General features: G+C 36.4%; 1 protein-coding gene across 10 annotated transcripts in view; it reads right to left on the reverse strand.

Moving 5' to 3' along the window:
• The window catches only part of GOLGB1 (golgin B1), an 85,029-nt gene that overhangs the window by 43,543 nt on the left and 21,634 nt on the right, over window positions 1-19,852 (reverse strand). For 5 of the 10 annotated variants that reach the window (XM_017508144.2, XM_017508150.2, XM_017508141.2 and 2 more), the window contains 5 exons: window positions 16,324-16,449; window positions 14,191-14,313; window positions 12,937-13,050; window positions 11,275-11,677; window positions 9,730-9,845 (listed from right to left, as the gene is read on the reverse strand). In XM_017508144.2, the coding sequence (XP_017363633.1) occupies window positions 9,730-9,845; window positions 11,275-11,677; window positions 12,937-13,050; window positions 14,191-14,313; window positions 16,324-16,449 (882 nt within the window). The remainder of the gene's footprint in view (window positions 1-9,729; window positions 9,846-11,274; window positions 11,678-12,936; window positions 13,051-14,190; window positions 14,314-16,323; window positions 16,450-19,852) is intronic. The other 5 variants (XM_017508147.2, XM_017508145.2, XM_017508151.2 and 2 more) reach the window with 3 other exon arrangements.

Genomic DNA, 19,852 nt, shown 5'->3' on the forward strand with positions numbered 1-19,852 from the left:
CAACAATTCAATGGAATGAATTATTGGTAAACAAACATTAGGATGAATCTCAAATAAGTATACTGAGTAAAGTAAGCCCAAAAAAGTGTGTATACAACTTATATAAAATTTTTAAAAATCTATAATGACAGAAAGCAGATCGGTGGTTGTTTAGGTCAGGAAAGATGTGAGAGAAAAGATTTATAAAAGAGAACATAAGAAAATTTCCAGAGATGATGAATATGTTCACTTTCTTGATAGTAGTGATAGTTTTATATGTTATACATAAGTCAAAACTTAACAAATTGTGCTGGGTGCTGTGGCTTACACCTGTAGTCCCAGCACTTTAGGAGACAGGCAGGAGGATCACTTGAGCCCAGGAGTTAGTTTGAGACCAGCCTGGGCAATACAGTGAGACCCTGTCTCTACAGAAAAAAAAAAAAAAAAAAAATTGGCCAGGGGTCGTGGCACATGCCTGTGGTCCCAACTATTCAGGAAGCTGAAGTGAGAGGACTGCTGGACCCAAGGAAGTTAAGGCTGCAGTAGGCTGTGATCATGTCACTGCACTCCAGCCTGGGTGAGAGAAGAAGACTTTGTTTCAAAAAACAAACAAACAAACAAAACCCCCCTTAAACTGTATATTTTAAATGTATACATATTATTTTATGTCAAGTATATCTTTAATAGAGCTGTTTAAAAGGAAAAGCTGTCAATCAATAAATGAAAATTAAAATCAAGAAACTTCTAGTTATCAAATAGAAGGTAGGAAAAAAGAAGAAGAGAAAACAGAGGGGGAAAAACAGAAAGCAAAATGGTAGACCTAAATCCAATGACATCAGTACTTACAGTAAAAGGACTAAGCACTCAAATTACAAAGCAGAGGACTGAAGAAATAAAAAAGTATAACACAACTATATGCTGCCTTCAAGACATTCACTTTAAAGAAAGACATAAGTTGAAAGTAAAAGGACAGAAAATAATATATCATTCAAGCAATAAACATAAAAAGACTGGAATTCTTTTATTAATGACAGATACAGAGAAATGTAAATAAAGAAGTATTACTAGAGATAAAGTAACATTTTGTAAATGAAAAAATCTCTGTTATTAAGTACATATATTTATCTTTGAGATAAATGTGTATGTACTTAATAACAGAGATTCCAATTACCAAAAAGCAAAAAATAACTAAATTAAAAGGAGAAACAGACAATTCCACAAAGTTGGAGATTTCAACCCCCTCTTAGCAAATGTTTTGATAACCAGACAAAAATCAAAGACAAAGATGGCCTGAACAATACTATGATTTAAGTTCTATTTGTAGAACATTACATTCAATAACTACAGAATACACACTATTTGCAAGTGTACAAGATGTGCTCATCAAGACACTATATGCTGTCATAAAATTTCAAAGTGTCAATAAATTTCAAAAGAATGAAATCATATAAAACATATTCTCTGATCATAATGAAATATTAGAAATCAATAATAATAAGATATCTAGAAATAAAACCAAATATCTGGATATTCTACAACAACATCTTTATTTAGAAAGCACTTCTAAATAATCCACGGTCAATGAAAAAATCATAGGGAAACTCAGAAAAATCTTCAAAAACTGAAATGAGTAAAAAACTACAACATAACATGCTGTGCTTAGAGGGAACTGCGTTAGCTTTAAATGTTCATGAGAAAAGAAGACCTGAAATCTTTGAAATAAAGTTTCACCTTAAAAAACTATAAAAAGAAAAGCAAAGTAAGTGGAAAGCAATACTAAACAGTAGAAATCAATGAAAATGAAAATAATCAGCAAGAGAGAATATTAACAAGGCCAAAAGTGGTTCTTTGAAAAAATTGGGGGAAAAAGTTGAATAAATTCTAGGTAGACTGATTAAGAAAATGAAGCACAAATTTACAACAGAAGGGATCCGAGCTTACAGGCATTAAAAGGATAAAAAGTAATACTATAATCAACATTATAACAAAAATAGAACATCTTCAATGAAATGGACCTAACTAAAACAAACAAACAAACAAACAAAAAACCTAAACAAACCAAAACTGGCACAAAGTGAAAAAGAGAATATTAGCCTTGTATCTGTAAAGGAAATTCAATTCATTATCAAAAACTTTCCTAAAACTAGGAAATTTTTTTCTTAATTATTTTCAAAAAAAGAAATAATACCAATCACAAACTCTCAGAAAATAGAAAAAAAGAAAAGACTCTCAGAAAATAGAAGAAAAGGGAACATATTATGAGGCTGCCATATCCTTAATACGAAAACCTGATAAAGATATTATAAAACAAGAAAACTGTAGGCTGATATCCTTCATAAATATGAATATAAAAATCATTCACAAAATATTAGCAAATCAAATTCAGTTATATAGAAAAAGGGTAATACAGTTGACTCTTGAACATGGTTTTGAATTACATGAGTTCACTTATATGCAGATCTTTTTCAATAAATATATTGGAGTTGGGTGTGGTGGCTCATGCCTATAATCCCAGCATTTTGGGAGGCCAAGGCAGGAGGACTCCATGAGTTCAGTAGTTCAAGACCAGCCTTGGCAACATAATGAAATCCCATTTCCAGCAATACATAAATAAACAAATAGACAAACAAACACAAAAACAGCCAGGCATGGTGGCTTGTGCCTGTAGTCCCAGCCATTCAGGAAGCTGAGGTGGGAGGATCACTTAAGCCCAGGAGAGTGAAGCTGCAGTGAGCTGTCATCACACCATTATACTCCAGCCGGGGCAATGGATTGACTATGTCTTAAAGGAAAGAAAGAAAATTTAAAAAAAAAAAAAAAAAAAAAAAAAGGCCAGGCACAGTGGCTTATGCCTGTACTGTCAGCACTTTGGGAAGCTGAGGCAGGCAGATCAACTATGGTCAGGAGTTTTAGACCAGCCTGGCCAACATGGCAAAAACCTATCTCTATTAAAAATAACAAAAATTAGCTGGGTATGGTGGCAGGTGCCTACAGTCCCAGCTCTTCAGGAGGCTGAAGCAGGAGAATCGCTTAAACCCAGGAGGTGGATGTTGCAGTGAGCCAAGATCGCACCACTGTACTCTAGCCTGGGCGACAGAGTGAAACTTCATCTCAAAAAAATAAATAAATATAAAAATTTTTGGAGGTCTGCTACAACTTGACATTTGTTATTACTCATAGAAGAACCATATAGCCTAGAAATATCAAAAAAATTAAGAGAATTTATTTTAAAAAATTAAGAAAAAAATTAAGAAATATCAAAAAAACTAAGAAAAAATTTCCTCTATCAGATTGAGGACGGTTTGATAGATGAAATTCATAAAAAAACTAAAACTATTATCACAGCCAATGGTATATTATGGAGTACTTTCCCCTAAGATTAGAAATGATGCAAGAAGATCCAGTCTCACCACTTCTATTAAACAGTATACTGGAGGCATATAAATTAGAAAGAAGTAAAATTTGTCTTTATTTTCAGATGACATGATTGCTTACGTAGAAAATCCTAAAGAATCTACAAAAAGAGACTAGATCCAATAAAATCAATTTGTTTATCAAGGTCACAGAATATAAGGTTAATAAAATTCAATTGTATACTTACATATTAGCATATACTGGAAAAATAAATAAAAATAATTCCATCTACAATAGTATTAAAAATATTAACTACTTCAGAATAAATGTTATAATGTGCACACCTTCTCCAATGAAAACTACAAAACACTGCTGAAAGAAATTAAAGATCTAAATAAATGGTATCAAATTCACACATAATATTAACCCTAAATGTAAAAGGACTAAATGCCCCAATCAAAAGACACAGACTGGCAAATTGGATAAAAGGCCAAAACCCATCAGTGTGCTGTATCCAGGAAACCCATCTCACATGCAAGGATACACAAAGGCTCAAAATAAAGGGATGGAGAAAGATTTACCAAGCAAACAGAGAGCAAAAAAAAGCAGAGTTGCAATTCTCATCTCTGATAAATTAGACTTTAAAGCAACAAAGATCAAAAGAGACAAAGAAGGACATTACATAATGGTAAAAGGATCAATGGAACAAGAAGAGCTAACGATCCTGAATATATATGCACCCAATACAGGAGCACCCAGATACATAAGGCAAGTTCTTAATGACTTACAAAGAGACTTAGACTCCCACACAATAATAGTGGGAGACTTTAACACCCCATTGTCAACATTAGACAGATCAACCAGACAGAAGATTAACAAGGATATCCAGGACTTGAACTCAGACCTGGACCAAGCAAACCTAATAGACATTTACAGAACTCTCCACCCTAAATCCACAGAATATACATTCTTCTCAGCACCACATCACACCTACTCTAAAATTGACCACATAATTGGGAGTAAATCACTCCTCAGCAAATGCAAAAGAACGGAAATCATAACAAACAGTCTTTCAGACCACAGTGCAATCAAGTTAGAACTCAGAATTCAAAAACTCAGAACCGCACAGTTTCATAGAAACTGAATAACTGGCTCTTGAATGTTGACTGGATAAACAATGAAATGAAGGCAGAAATAAAGATGTTCTTTGAAACCAACGAGAATGAAGACACAACATACCAGAATCTCTGGGACACATTTAAAGCAGTCTCTAGAGGAAAATATATAGCAATAAGTGCCCACAAGAGAAGCAAAGAGAGATCTAAAATTGACACCGTAGCATCAAAATTGAAAGAGCTACAGGAGCAAGATCAAAAAACTTCAAAACCTAGCAGAAGACAAAAAATAACTAAGATCAGAGCAGAACTGAAGGAGGTAGGGACACAAAAAACCCTTCAAAAAAATCAATAAATCCAGGAGCAGGTTTTTCAAAAAGATCAACAAAATAGACAGACCACTAGCCAGATTAATAAAAAAAGAAAAGAGAGAATAACCAAATTGATGTAATAAAAAACGATAAAGGGGATATCACCACAGATTCCACAGAAATTCAAACCATCATCAGAGATTATTACAAACAACTCTATGCACATAAACTAGTAAACCTGGAAGAAATGGATAAATTCCTGGATGCTTGCCTCCTCCCAAGCCTAAATCAGGAAGAAGTCGAAACCCTAAATAGACCAATAACAAGGTCTGAAGTTGAGGCAGCAATTAAGAGCCTACCACCCAAAAAAAGCCCAGGTCCAGACGGGTTCAAAGCCAAACTCTACCAGACATACAAAGAGGAGCTGGTACCATTCCTTCTGAAACTATTCCAAATAATCCAAAAAGAGGGAATCCTTCCCAAATCATTTTATGAGACAAACATCATCCTGATACCAAAACCCGGCAGAGACTCAACAAGAAAAGAAAACTTCAGGCCAATATCCATGATGAACATAGATGCAAAAATCTTCAATAAAATACTGGCAAGCCGATTGCAACAGCACATCAAAAAGCTTATCCACCATGATCAAGTAGGTTTCATCCCGGGGACGCGAGGCTGGTTCAACATACGCAAGTCTATAAACGTAAATTTTTGCAATCTACCCATCTGACAAAGGCTGATATCCAGAATTTACAAAGAAGTAAAACAGATTTACAAGAAAAAAACAAACAAGCCTATACAAAAGTGGGCAAAGGATATGAACAGACACTTTACAAAAGAAGACATATGAGAGGCCAACAAACATATGAAAAAATGCTCATCATCACTGGTCATTAGAGAAATGCAAATCAAAACTACATTGAGATACCATCTCATGCCGGTTAGAATGGCGATCATTAAAAAATCTGGAGACAACAGATGCTGGATAGGATGTGGTGAAATAGGAACTCTTTACACTGTTGGTGGGAGTGTAAATTAGTTCAACCATTGTGGAAGACAGTGTGGCGATTCCTCAAGGACCTAGAAATTCCATTTGATCCAGTAATCCCATTACTGGGTATATATCCAAAGGATTATAAATTGTTCTACTATAAGGACACATGCACACAAATGTTCATTGCAGCACTGTTTACAATAGCAAAGACCTGGAACCAACCCAAATGCCCATCGATGATAGACTGGACAGGGAAAATGTGGCACATATACACCATGGAATATTATGCAGCCATCAAAAACGATGAGTTCGTGTCCTTTATAGAGATACGGATGAACCTGGAAACCATCATTCTCAGGAAACTGACACAAGAGCAGAAAATCAAACACCGCATGTTCTCACTCATAGGTGCATGTTGAACAATGAGAGCACATGGATACTGGGAGGGGAGCACTACACACTGGGGTCTGTGGGGGGGAAGGGAAGGACAGCATGGGGTGGGGAGTTGGGGAGAGATAGCGTGGGGAGAAATGCCAGATATAGGTGATGGGGAGGAAGGCAGCAAATCACACTGCCACGTGTGTACCTATGCAACAATCTTGCATATTCTTTGCATGTACTCCAAAATTTAAAATGCAATAAAAAATAAAAATTAAAAAAAAAGATCTAAATAAATGGAGATACATACTATATTCATAGATTTAAAAGTTTCAATTCTCCCTAAATTGACCAACCGATTCCACACAATGCCAATTCAAAATCTCATCTGTCTTTTTTAAAAAAGTAGAATTTGAGAAGCTGGTTTTATAATTTATGCAGAAAGGACCTGGAATAATCAGAACAACCTTGAAAAGAACAAAGTTAAGAGGACTTCTATTAATACTTGACTTCAAGACTAATGACAAACTACAATAATGAAGACTATGATACTGGCATAGGGACTGACAAACAGATCAATATAACAGAGCAGAAAATTCAGAAATGGACATATTAGTCTTTGATTTTCAACAAAGGTACCAACAGAATCCACTGAGGAAAGTAGAGTCTCTTTAAGAAATGGTGCTAAAACACTAAATATCCATATGCAAAAAAACAAAACAACTTGACCTTTACCTTATGACACACACAAAATTTCATTTGAGATTCAGAGACTTCATATGAAAACTAAAACCATAAAGCCAGCGGAAGAAAATATCTTCATGAATTGGGGCTACGAAAGGTTTCATAGACAAGGCACACACAAAAAATGATAAATAATTAAGCTTATCAAAATTTAAAAGTGTGTGCTAATAAAAAGATATCATGATGAAAATGAATAAGCAAGCCACAGCATGGGAGAAAATATTCACCAAACATATATGATAATAGATTGACATTCAGAATATATAAGAATACCTACTTGATAATAAAAAGACAACTCAATATTCAGAATAAGGAAATATGTAAACAGACAGACACTTCACCAACAGAAGGTATGGCTAAGAATCTCAAGAAAAAATGTTCAACATAATTTGTCATCAGGGAAATGCAAATTTAAACCACAATGAAATACCACTACATACCCATTAGAATGGCTAAAATGTTTTGTTTTGTTTTGTTTTTTAAAGATGGAGTTTCACCATGATGGCCAGGCTGGTCTTGAACTCCTGACCTCAGGTGATCCACCCACCTCGGCCTCCCAAAGTGCTAGGATTACAGGCGTGAGCCACTGTGCCTGGCCATGGCTAAAATGTTTTAAAACTGACACCACCAAATCTTGGAGAAGATGTGGAACTCTCATATATTTTAGGTGGGAGTCTAAAATAGTACAACCACAGCTGGGCGCGGTGGCTCACGCTTGTAATCCCAGCACTCTGGAAGGGTGACGCGGGTGGATCACAAGGTCAAGAGTTTGAGACCAGCCTGGCCAATATGGTAAAACCCTGTCTCTACTAAATATACAAAAATTAGCCAGGTGTGGTGGCAGGCACCTGTAATCCCAGCTACTTGGGGGGCTGAGGCAGGAGAATTGCTTGAACCTGGGAGGTGGAGGTTGCAGTGGGCTGAGATTAAGCCACTGGACTCCGGCCTGGGCAACAGAGCAAGACTCTGTCTCAAAAACAAAAAACAAAAAAAAACAAAAAAAAAAATGTACAAACTTGGGAAAAAGATCTGGCAGTAACTTATAAAGCTAAATACATAGGTAATTTATGGCCAGCCAAGCAATACCTCAACTAGTATTTACTGAAGATAAATGAAAACATATGTCCATATAAATACTTATATGAGAATGTTCATAATGTCTGGGTGTGGTGGCTCACACCTGTAATCCCAGCATTTTGGGAGGCCAATGCGAGCAGATCACCTAAGGTCAGGAGTTCAAGACCAGCCTGGCCAACATGGTGAAACCCTGTCTCAAAAAAAATTTTTTTTAATTAAAACTAAAAGAAAATAATAAAAAAAAAAAGAAAGAAGAAAAAGAGAATGTTCATAGCAGCTTAATTTGTAACAGTCAAACCATGAAAAAGTCCAGGTGTCCATCAATAGGAAAATGTAGTAAATCATGCAAAAGGAAAATATAACATATTCATAAAACAAAATACTTCTCAGCAATATAAAAGAATAAATTATAATACATGCACAATACGGATAAATCTTCAAATATGCTGAGTAAAAGAAGCTTTACATGTATGAGGACATATTGTATGGTAAATTTATACGATGTTGTAAAACAGGCAAAATTAATCTATGATGAAAAATCAGTAGTTGTCTCTGAAGGGGAAAGGTGAGGATGACTGTAAAGGGTATAAGGATAGTTTGTAAGGTGATGGTAATGTGATCTATCTTGAACAAGGATTTGGGTAACAAAGGTGTATGCATTTGACAAAACTCAAGGAATGGTATACTTAAGATCTGTGCATTTAAAGGTTTGTAAATCTTACCTCAAAAAAAATAACAATTATAAACAAATATTGAAATACAGTCAATGATATGAATGCTGACATATTTAGAGAGAAATGTACTGATGTCCAAAACTTACTGTGACTGATGAATGGGCAGAGGGATGAATAAATAGATAGACATTTGATAAAGCAAACATGTTAAAATGTCAATGGTAGAATTCAGATGGTGGGTATATAGATGCTTACTATAAAATTCTTTCAACTTATTTGAATGGTTGGAAAATGTCTTAACAAAACATTAGAGGAAAAAGTCTAGAATGGGAGAATAGAAGAGATTAGAAAGCCTAGATGCTAGAAACCAAAAGGCAAAAATTTTTATCAGTGCACAGTACAGCGCAGGAAACACAGGACTCTGCTGGCCAGTAAGTCTGTGAGTTTGGAAGGGTATAATCTTACAATGGAGATGAATGAATCTAGTTATCCCAACTTGACATTAGTCAATTAAGAACATAAAACTAACTATCTTTGTTCTGATACTCAGGCTCAACCAGCCTGAATCCACCTTCGATGATTACAATCCAGCTTTCTACAGAGATTTTTGTAGAAGGAAGAGAGAATATATTGGCCAATCAGAAGCTACTTGGCCATTATTATTTTTTTTTACTGTTAATTAATGGGAACAATATGATTTCCATAGTAGACTTTTAAGTTTGATTAGACTGATTCATGTTCACTAAACCTGATCAAATCTTAGTTTACCCCCAAAAAAAGACTTCTGAATTGAGAAAATTAACTATAAAAGCAAAAGCAATGATTCATCTCCAATACAATTGTTAAGACCTTAAAATCAGAAAGGCTTCTGAGATCATTCTACTTGTTATCTATTATTTTCTCATTCTCTATTGTTGAAACCCTGCATTAATGCCTTTCATGATTCCTTTCAAATAGAATTGTCCTCAAAAAAGTATTTTGTCAGGCAGAAAAAACAGAAGGTTTATACAGCTCTCTGGAATAAATCCTCATAGAGCTCTGAAGTACAGATACAACAAAGACAAATAGTTAACATTCATAAGAACTTCACATTTAATTACCTGTGTGCCCTCATTACAAACATCTGGGAAAGAAGTCTGAGATGCTGTTTCATGTTGCTGCAAGGGTGGTTTATTTAGAAACTGGCTTATTTCTTTGGATTTTTGCTGGAGTTGATCTAAGGAAAAGAAAACAAATAAATGTAATATTTGCTTCAAGTCTGAAATGTAGTTATTATCTTCTAAGGATACACTGCTGTTTACTAGTTTAGTTACCTTAGTTAAAATTATAATGCCAATGATCACATTGTTAATTGATTGTTAATTGTTTAAATGTTCTCAAGGACCAGAGGACACCTCAGTAAACCATTTCCTTCAAAAGTAAAATAAAATAAGCTTAGGCATTTTTTTTTTTTTTTTTAATACGTGAGTCTCGCTCTGTTGCCCAGGCTGGAGTGCAGTGGTGTGATCTTGGTTAACTGCAACCTCCGACTCCTCAGATTCAACTGATTCTCTTGCCTCAGCCTCCCAAGTAGCTGGGATTACAGGCATGTGTCACCACGCCCAGCTAATTTTTTTTATTTTTAGTAGAGATGGGATTTCACCATGTTGGCCAGGCTGGTCTCAAACCCCTGACCTCAGGTGATCCGCCCACCTCAGCCTCCCAAAGTGCTGGGATTACAGGTGTGAGCCACCGCACCCGGCCCTAGGCATTTTTTAAAAGTTCATTTTCCCTTTCCCCCTTGAAAATGGCTTTAGGGTTTTTATTTTCTTCACTCTCAACGTAGGTGTTATGGGTCCCACCAAGATTTCATCACAAAGTTTTAAACATGAACATGCTTAAGAGAACAGCTTGCTCATGTAATACTCTGTTCCCATGTGATGCCCTTCAAAACTGTCTAGCTAAAATTCAGTTATTCAATACAAATTTTCCACTTAATTCTTTCCAAAATCTCTCCCTTACGTCTATGCCAATCTATTAGTAAAGATTATAATTTGGGGCAGAAGACTAGTGAGATGAGTATTGCTGTTAAGAAGTTTTACTTTTTAATTTATAAAGTTCTAAAATGTTCCATTTCTTAGTGGCACATATTAATTTTATAACAGCATATTTTAAAAAGTTTTCTTTATACCTTCTTAAAGGATAATTTTCACCTATAAGAAAAGAAATTAGGTGAAAAAATATTTTCACCTGTAAGAAAAGCACTGAGATCCATCTGTAGAATTATGGATGATGCCATGCAATTTAGTCTCCTAACCTATGGACCTATATCTGGCCTGAGTTTCCCAAAAACTAATTCAAATCCTACTCATTTCAGTCACTGAATCCTTCAGATCTGAGTCATATTTCATATAGCATTCTATTTAATATCCAGAACATCACTATCACATTTTTAGTACTGTAATGATAATATTAATATTAAGACAGATTATAACCAGTCAGAGGCAGCAAAAATGCAACAAGAAGTTCAGAAGAGCTGTTTTTCTTAGTCCTTCTATTGGTTCAATTGGTTTGAGCAAAAATTTCATTAACAGATCCCTGAAAACATGAAATACAAGCCACTCAGGTGCCAGAGACACGGACTTCAAAAGTAATCAGCTACTGACCTTCTAGCTGCTGAATGGTCTGGGATGACTGAACTGCCTGTTCGTTCTTATCTTGGAGAAGCTTTGCATTTTGATCCTTTAGAGCATCACAGGCAGATTGCAGCTCTTGTCCAGTCTTTTGAAGACTCAAAATATGAGAGGTCTTCTCTTCCATTTCTGCTTTGTGCTTCTGCTCCAAAGCACTATACCGAGACTCTAGTTCAGCCTGGGCTTGGCCTGCTTGCTCAAACTGTTCTAAAAGATGACGCATTTCTTCCTGCAGATTGTGGAAGGATAATTTTCTCTCTGCCACTTCAAGTTCCATCTTTTCCAGTAGAATCTTAGACTCCTGTCTTTCTGTTTCCACGGTGTTCCTTAAAGTATTATGTTCAGCTTCCATCTGCTGTAATTGCTGAGAGAGAACCTAAGAAAAAAGAGTCTTATGAGCCATAAATATGTTATTTCATTTTGACAAGCATTGTAAAATGCTTCTTCTTGGAGGATGGAAAAAAAATGAGAATATGTTTCTATGCTAGAGAGAAAGGCTTTCTCAAGAAGGAGAGTTGAAAAGAAGAGAGGAGATAGCTGACTTTCTCCAGCAGCACACAAGTACCCAGATAAACGAACAGAGAATGTGGACTCTGGCACCAATTCTGCATTACGATGAGACTACTTGGATGTGACAGGATAGGGACACAAGGAATCCAAGGGCTGGAAAAAAATTAGTTCAAATTGTCAAGCATGGGTCCATACAGGACATGGAAAGGAGCAAGAGTAAGGAAGAATTAACACACTGGAGGAGCAAAATGGAATGCAATGAGAATGAAGATCAGGACAGTATGAAAAAGGAAATGGCAGGATGGATTATAGTCAGATGAGCATTCCTGATTAACTTTAGACTCAAGGGAATATTGCAGAATGAGATCATGTCACTCCAACAGAAGGTCAATTGACTAAAACAAGCAAAGACGGGACTGTACATAAAGCACAAGAACCATTCAAGACAGAGAAGGGTAACTGATGAAAAAGAAACTCACTAAAGGAAAATACAGGCCAAGTATCCCTCATTCTAAACACTTGGGACCAGAAGTATTTCAGTTTTCCATTTTGTTCGGATTTTGGAATATCTTGGATATCTTGGGGACTGGATCCAAGTCTAAACATAAAATTCATTTGTTTCAAATACATCTTATACACATGGCCTGAAGATAATTTTTTTTTCTAAAGATAATTTTATACAATATTTTAAATGATTCTGTGCATAAAACAAAGCTTTGCCTTTGACCTGTTACTCTGTTCCACGAGGTCAGTGTGGCATTTTCCATTTGTGGTGTCATGTTAGTGCTTAGAAAGTTTCAGATTTTGGAGTATTTTGGATTTTCAGATTAGGCATACTCAATCTATATGACATTCTAGAGAAATTAGGACCCCAGACCTAAAATGGCAAAGGAAAAGAGCAACAAAAGAACTGCAATGTATGCTCCATGAGGGAAAGAACTGTATTTAGTTTTGCTCATAATTGTACTACATCCCCACCACTTAAGCATGAGCTATTTGTTGAAAGAATGAATAAATGGCATCAATTCTCTGAAGACTTTAAATAGGCTTTTATATCTACTGCCTGGCAAACTAAAGTGGAAATGAATACCCCCAAGGCAGGAAGTAAAGATTAGAAGGCAGTACCCGGTTTCTCTGCTCAGCAGCAGTCAGCTCCTGTTGCAGCAAGTCAACGACCTGAGCACGGCCCACCAAGGATTCTTCATGTTCCTCAAGCTTCCTCTGCAGCACCCTCAATTTCTGAGAAGAAAACATTTTAGACATAATGCGCTAACAAATGAGTGTTTACATTTGCTTTTCTTTCAAAATGCAATATAAATTAGTGTACTTAAATTTTGGGGTGTTGAAGATGACAATTTAAAGAGTGGGAGATCAGCATGCCATCCTCCCCATTCAGCAGCAACAAAGACTCTCCAGAATGTCTTCTCCAGAGCACCAACAAAAACCAAACCCAGACACAAGCAAGTCCCTGAATTAGGGAGCCACTTTAAAAATTAGAAGAAAACAATGACACATATCTGCTTTCAAATCATACAGTTAACATCCTGTACCTAGATAGCATAGGTACATGTACACCTTACCCACCCAAGGGAACATTCTCTGCAGGTAAGAAGCATTTCTCTTCTCCTAGTTTCATGCACAGGGCAGGCACTTGAAAAACACTTGTTGAATAAATAGATCAATGATACACATATATAATTAGTATTCTACTTAATAATACGTTGTATTCTGAAACTTTACTTAATGGCACATTCTGAAAGATTGCTTAGAACTTAGAAGTTTTTACTCTAATTGACTCTAATTAATTTTCACTCTAATTAAACAGATCAAACATGAAGTATCACTGAAGTGCCTTTCAGTACCGCACTGCACTACATACTAAATTAAATCAAATGCTTTCAGTTAGTAGATGGTGAACTCAAATACAATGAAGCCAATTTTCAAAATCTACTCAAATTTTTTTAAAAATTACGAATCTAATAAAAGACGTCATGGCTTCAAAATCATTCTTTTTTCATCTCTAATTTTTTGAACATTTAAAACTGACTTCATTGATTTAAAGCTTTGGATTAGGTGTGTTATGCACAAAGGTAGCTACAATCAGAAAACTGAAAAGAAACCAATTTTTGACTACCACATAAATTCACCAACTAAACTCAGCTTTTGAGTACCAGAAACCTGATTAGAGGAGTAAAAGGCAAGAAAAGGATAAGAAAAAACAAACAATTTTTATGCAACAGAAGACAAGGACACCAAAAAGAGGCCAGTAAGGAAAACACTAACATCAAGTGAAGAGCAGTGGGTAAGGGTAGGAAGGTGGCTGTGATGATTAAATATTAACCAAAATGATAGTCATTCTACTGAGTTTTAGCAACACACCTGTTGCATCTCTGTTTCCACATCTGCCTGGGTTACTAACTGAAGAAGCTCATCTTCATGAAGACGAACTTGTGTTTCAAAGCGGGCATCTTTCTCTCGGACCACCTGCTGCATGGAACTCAACTGAAGACACATACCAGAGAAACTATGCAAGTTACACTCCCCGAATATTGCACAAATAAAACTCACAGACTACTTTCCAAGATAGACACTGAGAATTGATAGACAGTAACTTTTTAAAGTGAAATTTTGGTTGTCAAGGATGAGGATGTTGGAAGAAAGATCGGCCAGACGGTAACTACCAAATGTGAGAGAAAGCCTATTTTCAAATTCAGAAGTCAGTCAAAACATAAATTTTGATCAAAAATTATATGTTAATGGCTAATAGAAATGTTTTAAATATACAAGAAGTATATTTTTTTAAAGTTCTAAAAAGATTAGGATATTAAACACATAAAGTAAAGTTAAGTTAGATTTCTACTAAACCCTAGACACTTCTTGCTCATGGCTAAAAAGCTTTCAATGAAATTCTCATGCCGTATAAGTCAACTAACATATCATTTATTCAAGATTCTCTACAACTGGAAATACTAATCTAGCTTTTGAGTCTTATTTTCAAAGAATTGCTTCTACCAAGGAACCTGGTGTACTTCTAATTCCACACCATCTCCCCATGCAGCTGTTTTCTGCTGTCGTTACTTGCAGCCTTCTAGATCATGCTCATTTTTAACTGGCTCTGAACAGAATGAAATGGAAATAAAGGGATTGATTGTGAGCTGTTCACTATCACCGCTCAAAATATTTTGTTTGTATTACTGCTTGTTTTGGCATTTATTTGGAAAGCCTTAAATTATGATGAATCTCTTAACACACTTACATATCCTGACTTTCCATATTTTAGCAACAGGTTAAAACCATATTCGGTATTTCTTCATCCTGCACTGTATATAGTGCTTATACATGAAAAGGACACAATAAAAAAATAATAAAAGGACACAATAAAAGCTAATAGGTAAAATCAAGAATTTCAGGATATACAATTTTAACTGTATACACAGCAGTAGGCCAACCACAGAGAGAAGGCACCACTAATACTACAAATTATCAATAAAGTAAACACCTAATGGATAAGATTAGCCATGTACCAAGGTACTTCAGGGAAAAAAAAAATCTTTCATGATTCAAAAGCATCCCCCCGCCCCCTACACACACACACACAAATTACAGTGCCTATAATCCTAGCACTTTGGGAGGCCAAGGTGTGAGGATCATTTGAACTCAGGAGTGCAAGGCCTGCCTGGGCAACACAGTGTGAACTTGTTTCTTCAAAAAATGTAAAAAAAAAAAGTTGAGCCAGATGTGGTGGCATATGCCTGTAGTTCCAGCTACTGGGGGGCTGAGGTAAGTGAAAAGATGGCTTGAGCCCAGAAGATCAAGGCTGCAGTGAGCTATAATTGTGTCACTTGTACTCCAGCTTGGGCAACAGAGCGAGACTCAATTTCAAAAACATATATGTGGCAGTGGGTGGCCAACCAAGAAACCTAGAAAAATAGAAAAAGTTGAGGATGCCAATCCAAGTGGACTGGTCTTGATAACTGAAATAAATGGGAAAAGGAACGTCACATACTGGTGCCACTTAACATAAAATCACATGACCTACATCACTTTCTCTTTACAGGCTCACTAAGTAATCTAACTATAATTTATTTTCCTATTAAGATAGATACTATTTTAGAGAAAGAATGAACCTAATTATTTTTATTTCTTTTGGTTTACTTATTGGTCTCTTTTGAATTCAGCATAAGCCCATTCCTAAAAGACTGAATCTCTGTCTGCTATTAAAATTAAGCTTCTGGACCTACAGAACTAAGAACTAAAAATAGGCTATAGCAAATTCATCAAGGTAAATAACACATTGTGAGGCTTTCTGGTGTTCCCTAATGACATACTTACCTACCACACATCTTCTAATCTCTATTACTACATATACTTCTACTTTCTAGTGCAACATCCATGCTACTATACTTTTAGCTACTAAGATTTTTTACAGTGACTAACTGAGTTGAGTTGCGGGTAATAACCCACTGGACTTCACGGTTTTTTATCCTAATTTTGTGAGGTCCTTCCCCCTACCTGTGCAGCTTGCTCTGCCTGTGTCTGGCTGAGCTCGGCTTGTAAAGTGCTAATAAGCTCTTCCTTCTCCTGGAGCTGTTGCTTCATCATTACAAATTCTTCCATCTCTGCAGAACTCTTATCAAACTGAAGACATAGAAGGAAAAAAAGTAAGCAAAAGAATTAGCATTCTCAATTCTTTGACATCCCTTTCTTGCTTGGGCTAAATGCCTACCATATTCCCTTCTAATTTACACTGAACAAAAAAGGAAACTGCATGCATTATGGTTTTTAAAAAGTAATGATCAAAATTTCATTTGTCAGAAGAAAACAAAAGCAGTAGTGGCAATTTTTCAATTTCTCTGAATCCTCACATAGAGACAGCATGAAATAGTAAAACCAAAAACTATAGAAAACATTTACAGTAAAATTGGCCAGACAGTCCTAAGAACCCTAAAATATAAGCTAGTAAGCAGAAACCACAAAAACCCACAAGAACTACATTGCATTAGAGTCTTATGTTGTGTAAGGAAAAGAAGGCAGCAACAAAGTGAAATCTGATGGCTCTGAGAAAGGGACAACCCTAAACAGCCAATGTATTCATTTGTTGGAATGCACAGTTGGCCAATTTTAGAACAGCAGCAGGGTTCTGCCATTCCTTAATACTAGGCAAATGCAAGGGTACACAGTAAGAAGGACTAAAAGGGCTAGAGCAATCTAGTACGCCCTCTGAACTCTCAAAACTGACTCATCATGGCTCCATTCTGAGACATGAACCTGTACTAAGAAGAAACTGCCAGGAGTGAAATAAAAATTAAGCAGAAAAGGAATTAAAGAGACAGAAGAAAGAGGTCTACAAACATACTGTATAATGCAGTATCAACTAGACACGTGTGGCTACAGAGGGTTTGAAACATGTCTAATATAAAAGAAATACTTTTAATTTTTAACATTATTTAATTTGAATTTGAAAACTGAGGTATAAATTATTTTTCCATTAAGTACAACTCTATTTTGGCATGGCTGTATTTCATCTTATCTGTTGCATCATGTAAGTTACTATTGAGGTGTTGCACAAGTAACAAGTGTGTATGTAGTTGGTGTCAATGGGTTGATTCAGTTTAATTTTTTTTCTAGACCCTTATGTAACATTGTAATGTGTTTATTTGTATACTTAATGCAGATAGCATGAGTAACAGCTGATACTAATTTAATCATAATTAAATTGCAATAGAAACATTATAGTTGAATTATTTTCTAAGTTCAAAAATAAATATAGACACATTTTAAAATTTTAAAAAGGCCTGCTACTGTTCTATAGTTGGTTCCTTTTTACTTGTAAGTAATATTCCAGTGTGTGGATATATCACAGTTTAAATATTTCTGTATTGATGGGCATGTGAGTTGTTTCCAGTCTTTAATTATCACAAATAAACCTATTACTATTGGACAATTTTGGCATTAACCAAAGTGAAGGGCAGAAGTAAGAAAGCCAGGAAATCTCAGAAATCCAGCTCCTATATCTTTGAACACAACATAAAAATAACAAAAAAGGAAGTCTCTTAGGAAAAGCTTTCCTGAATCAAGCCTTCTTCCAAATAGAGGTTTAGAAGAATGAATTTGTCACAAAAATAAGGAACAGAAAAGGATCAAGGTCATATCCCATATAAAGTTACTCTTTAAAAAAGCAACCCCTCACTAGCAAGAAAACCCTCACCAGATGCAGCCCCTCAGCCTTGGTCTTCTCAGCCTCCATAACTTCTTATAAATTACCCCATTTCAGGTGTTTTCTGCTACAAGTAAGAGAAAACAGACTAAAAAAGAAAACTGGTATTGACAAGTGGGGTCACTGCTGATAATTCGAAAATGTGAAAGCAGTTTTAGAACTGGGTAATGGGCAGAGGCTGGAAGAATTCTGAGGAACTGGCTAAAAAATGCCTAGATTCTGATGAGGGCTTAGAAGACAACTACGGGAAGTTTGGCACTCCTTAGAGATTGGTTAAGTGGTTGTGACCACAATGCTGATAGAAATATGGACAGTAAAGGCCACTCTGATGAGGTTTCAGATAGAACTGAGGAACAAAGTACCAGAAACTAGAGTAAAGCCCATCCTTGTTATAAATTAATAATGAACTTGGCTGAACTGTGTCCATGCCCACGGACTTTGTAGAAGGCTGGGCTTGAGAGTGATGAACTAGGGTATGTGGCAGGAGAAAATTTTGAGCAGCAAAGTGCTCAAGCTGCTATGTGGTTACTTCTATCTTCTACAGTGAACAGAGAAAAAGAAAACAGAGAGGAAAAAAAAAAAGAAAAATTTGCAACCTGGCCATGTGGTAAAGAATGGAAAAGCATTTCAAGATGGGAATCCAAGAATGCACAGCCACCACTTGCTAAAGAGACTAACATGGCTAAAAGGGAGCCAGTTACTAATAGCCAAGACAATTGGAAAAGGCCCTGAAGGCATTTCAGAAGGCATTTTAGAAATCTTTAAGGCTGCCCCCTCCAACCCCCATCACAGCTCCAAAGGCCTAAGAGGACAGAATGGTTTCTGTGAATAATAGGCCTGAGACACCACAGCTCTGTGCCACTTCAGGACACTGCTCCTTGCATCCCAGCTGTTCTGGTCAGTGCAATGATGGCTCAAGCAGCCCCAGGTATGGCTAATGCCACAGCTCAAAAGGTACAAGTTGTAAAACTTGGTAACATCCACATGGTGCTAATTCTGCAGGCTCGCAGAAAACAAGAGCTATGGAGGCTTAGTAGCCTCCACTCAGATGTCAAAGGATGTCATCAATAGCCAGAGGGCTCAGGCAGAGACTTGTCTCAGGGGCAGAACCACCACTGAGACCTCCCCACTAGAGCAATGCCGAGCGGAAATGTGGGGTTAGAATTGCCCCACAGAGTCCCCACTAGAGTAATGCCTAGTGAAACCATGGTGTGGGACTACCACTGACATACCAGAACTATAGAGCTACCAGTGTGCAATGCAAAGCCAGCCTGGGAGAGCAGACTGGACTAAGCCCCACAAACCCATATGGGCAGAATTACCTGAGGCCTTGGGGACCCAACCACCATACCTGTGCAGAGGATACTGAAAATGGAGTAAAAGAAGATTATTCTGGAATTTTAAGGCCCAATGTCTGCTCTCCTGGGGTCTCTTAATCCCTTTCTTCTTGCCTATATCTCCCTTTTAGAATGAGAATATGAACCCTATGCTTATCCTACCATTGTATCTTGGAGGCAGATAATGTATTTTGATTTTACAGACTCACAGATGAGTTGGTGCAGGAATGAGCTAAAACTTTGGGGCTGTGGGGATGGAACTAATGTATTTGTATGTGAGAAGAACATGAGTTTTGGAGGGCCAAAGGTAGAAAGCTACGGTTTGAATGTCCTCTCCAAAACTCATGTTAAAACTGAATCCCCAATGTGACAAAAGGCCTTTAAGAAAGGACTGATTCAGGAGGTCTTTGGACTCAGGAATTAATTAACACATTCATGTTTTAATGGATTAATGGGTTGTCATGGAAGGGGAACTGGTAGCTTTATA

Source organism: Cebus imitator, unplaced genomic scaffold (genome assembly GCF_001604975.1).
Source record: "Cebus imitator isolate Cc_AM_T3 unplaced genomic scaffold, Cebus_imitator-1.0 Scaffold387, whole genome shotgun sequence".
Classification (NCBI taxonomy): domain Eukaryota; kingdom Metazoa; phylum Chordata; class Mammalia; order Primates; family Cebidae; genus Cebus; species Cebus imitator.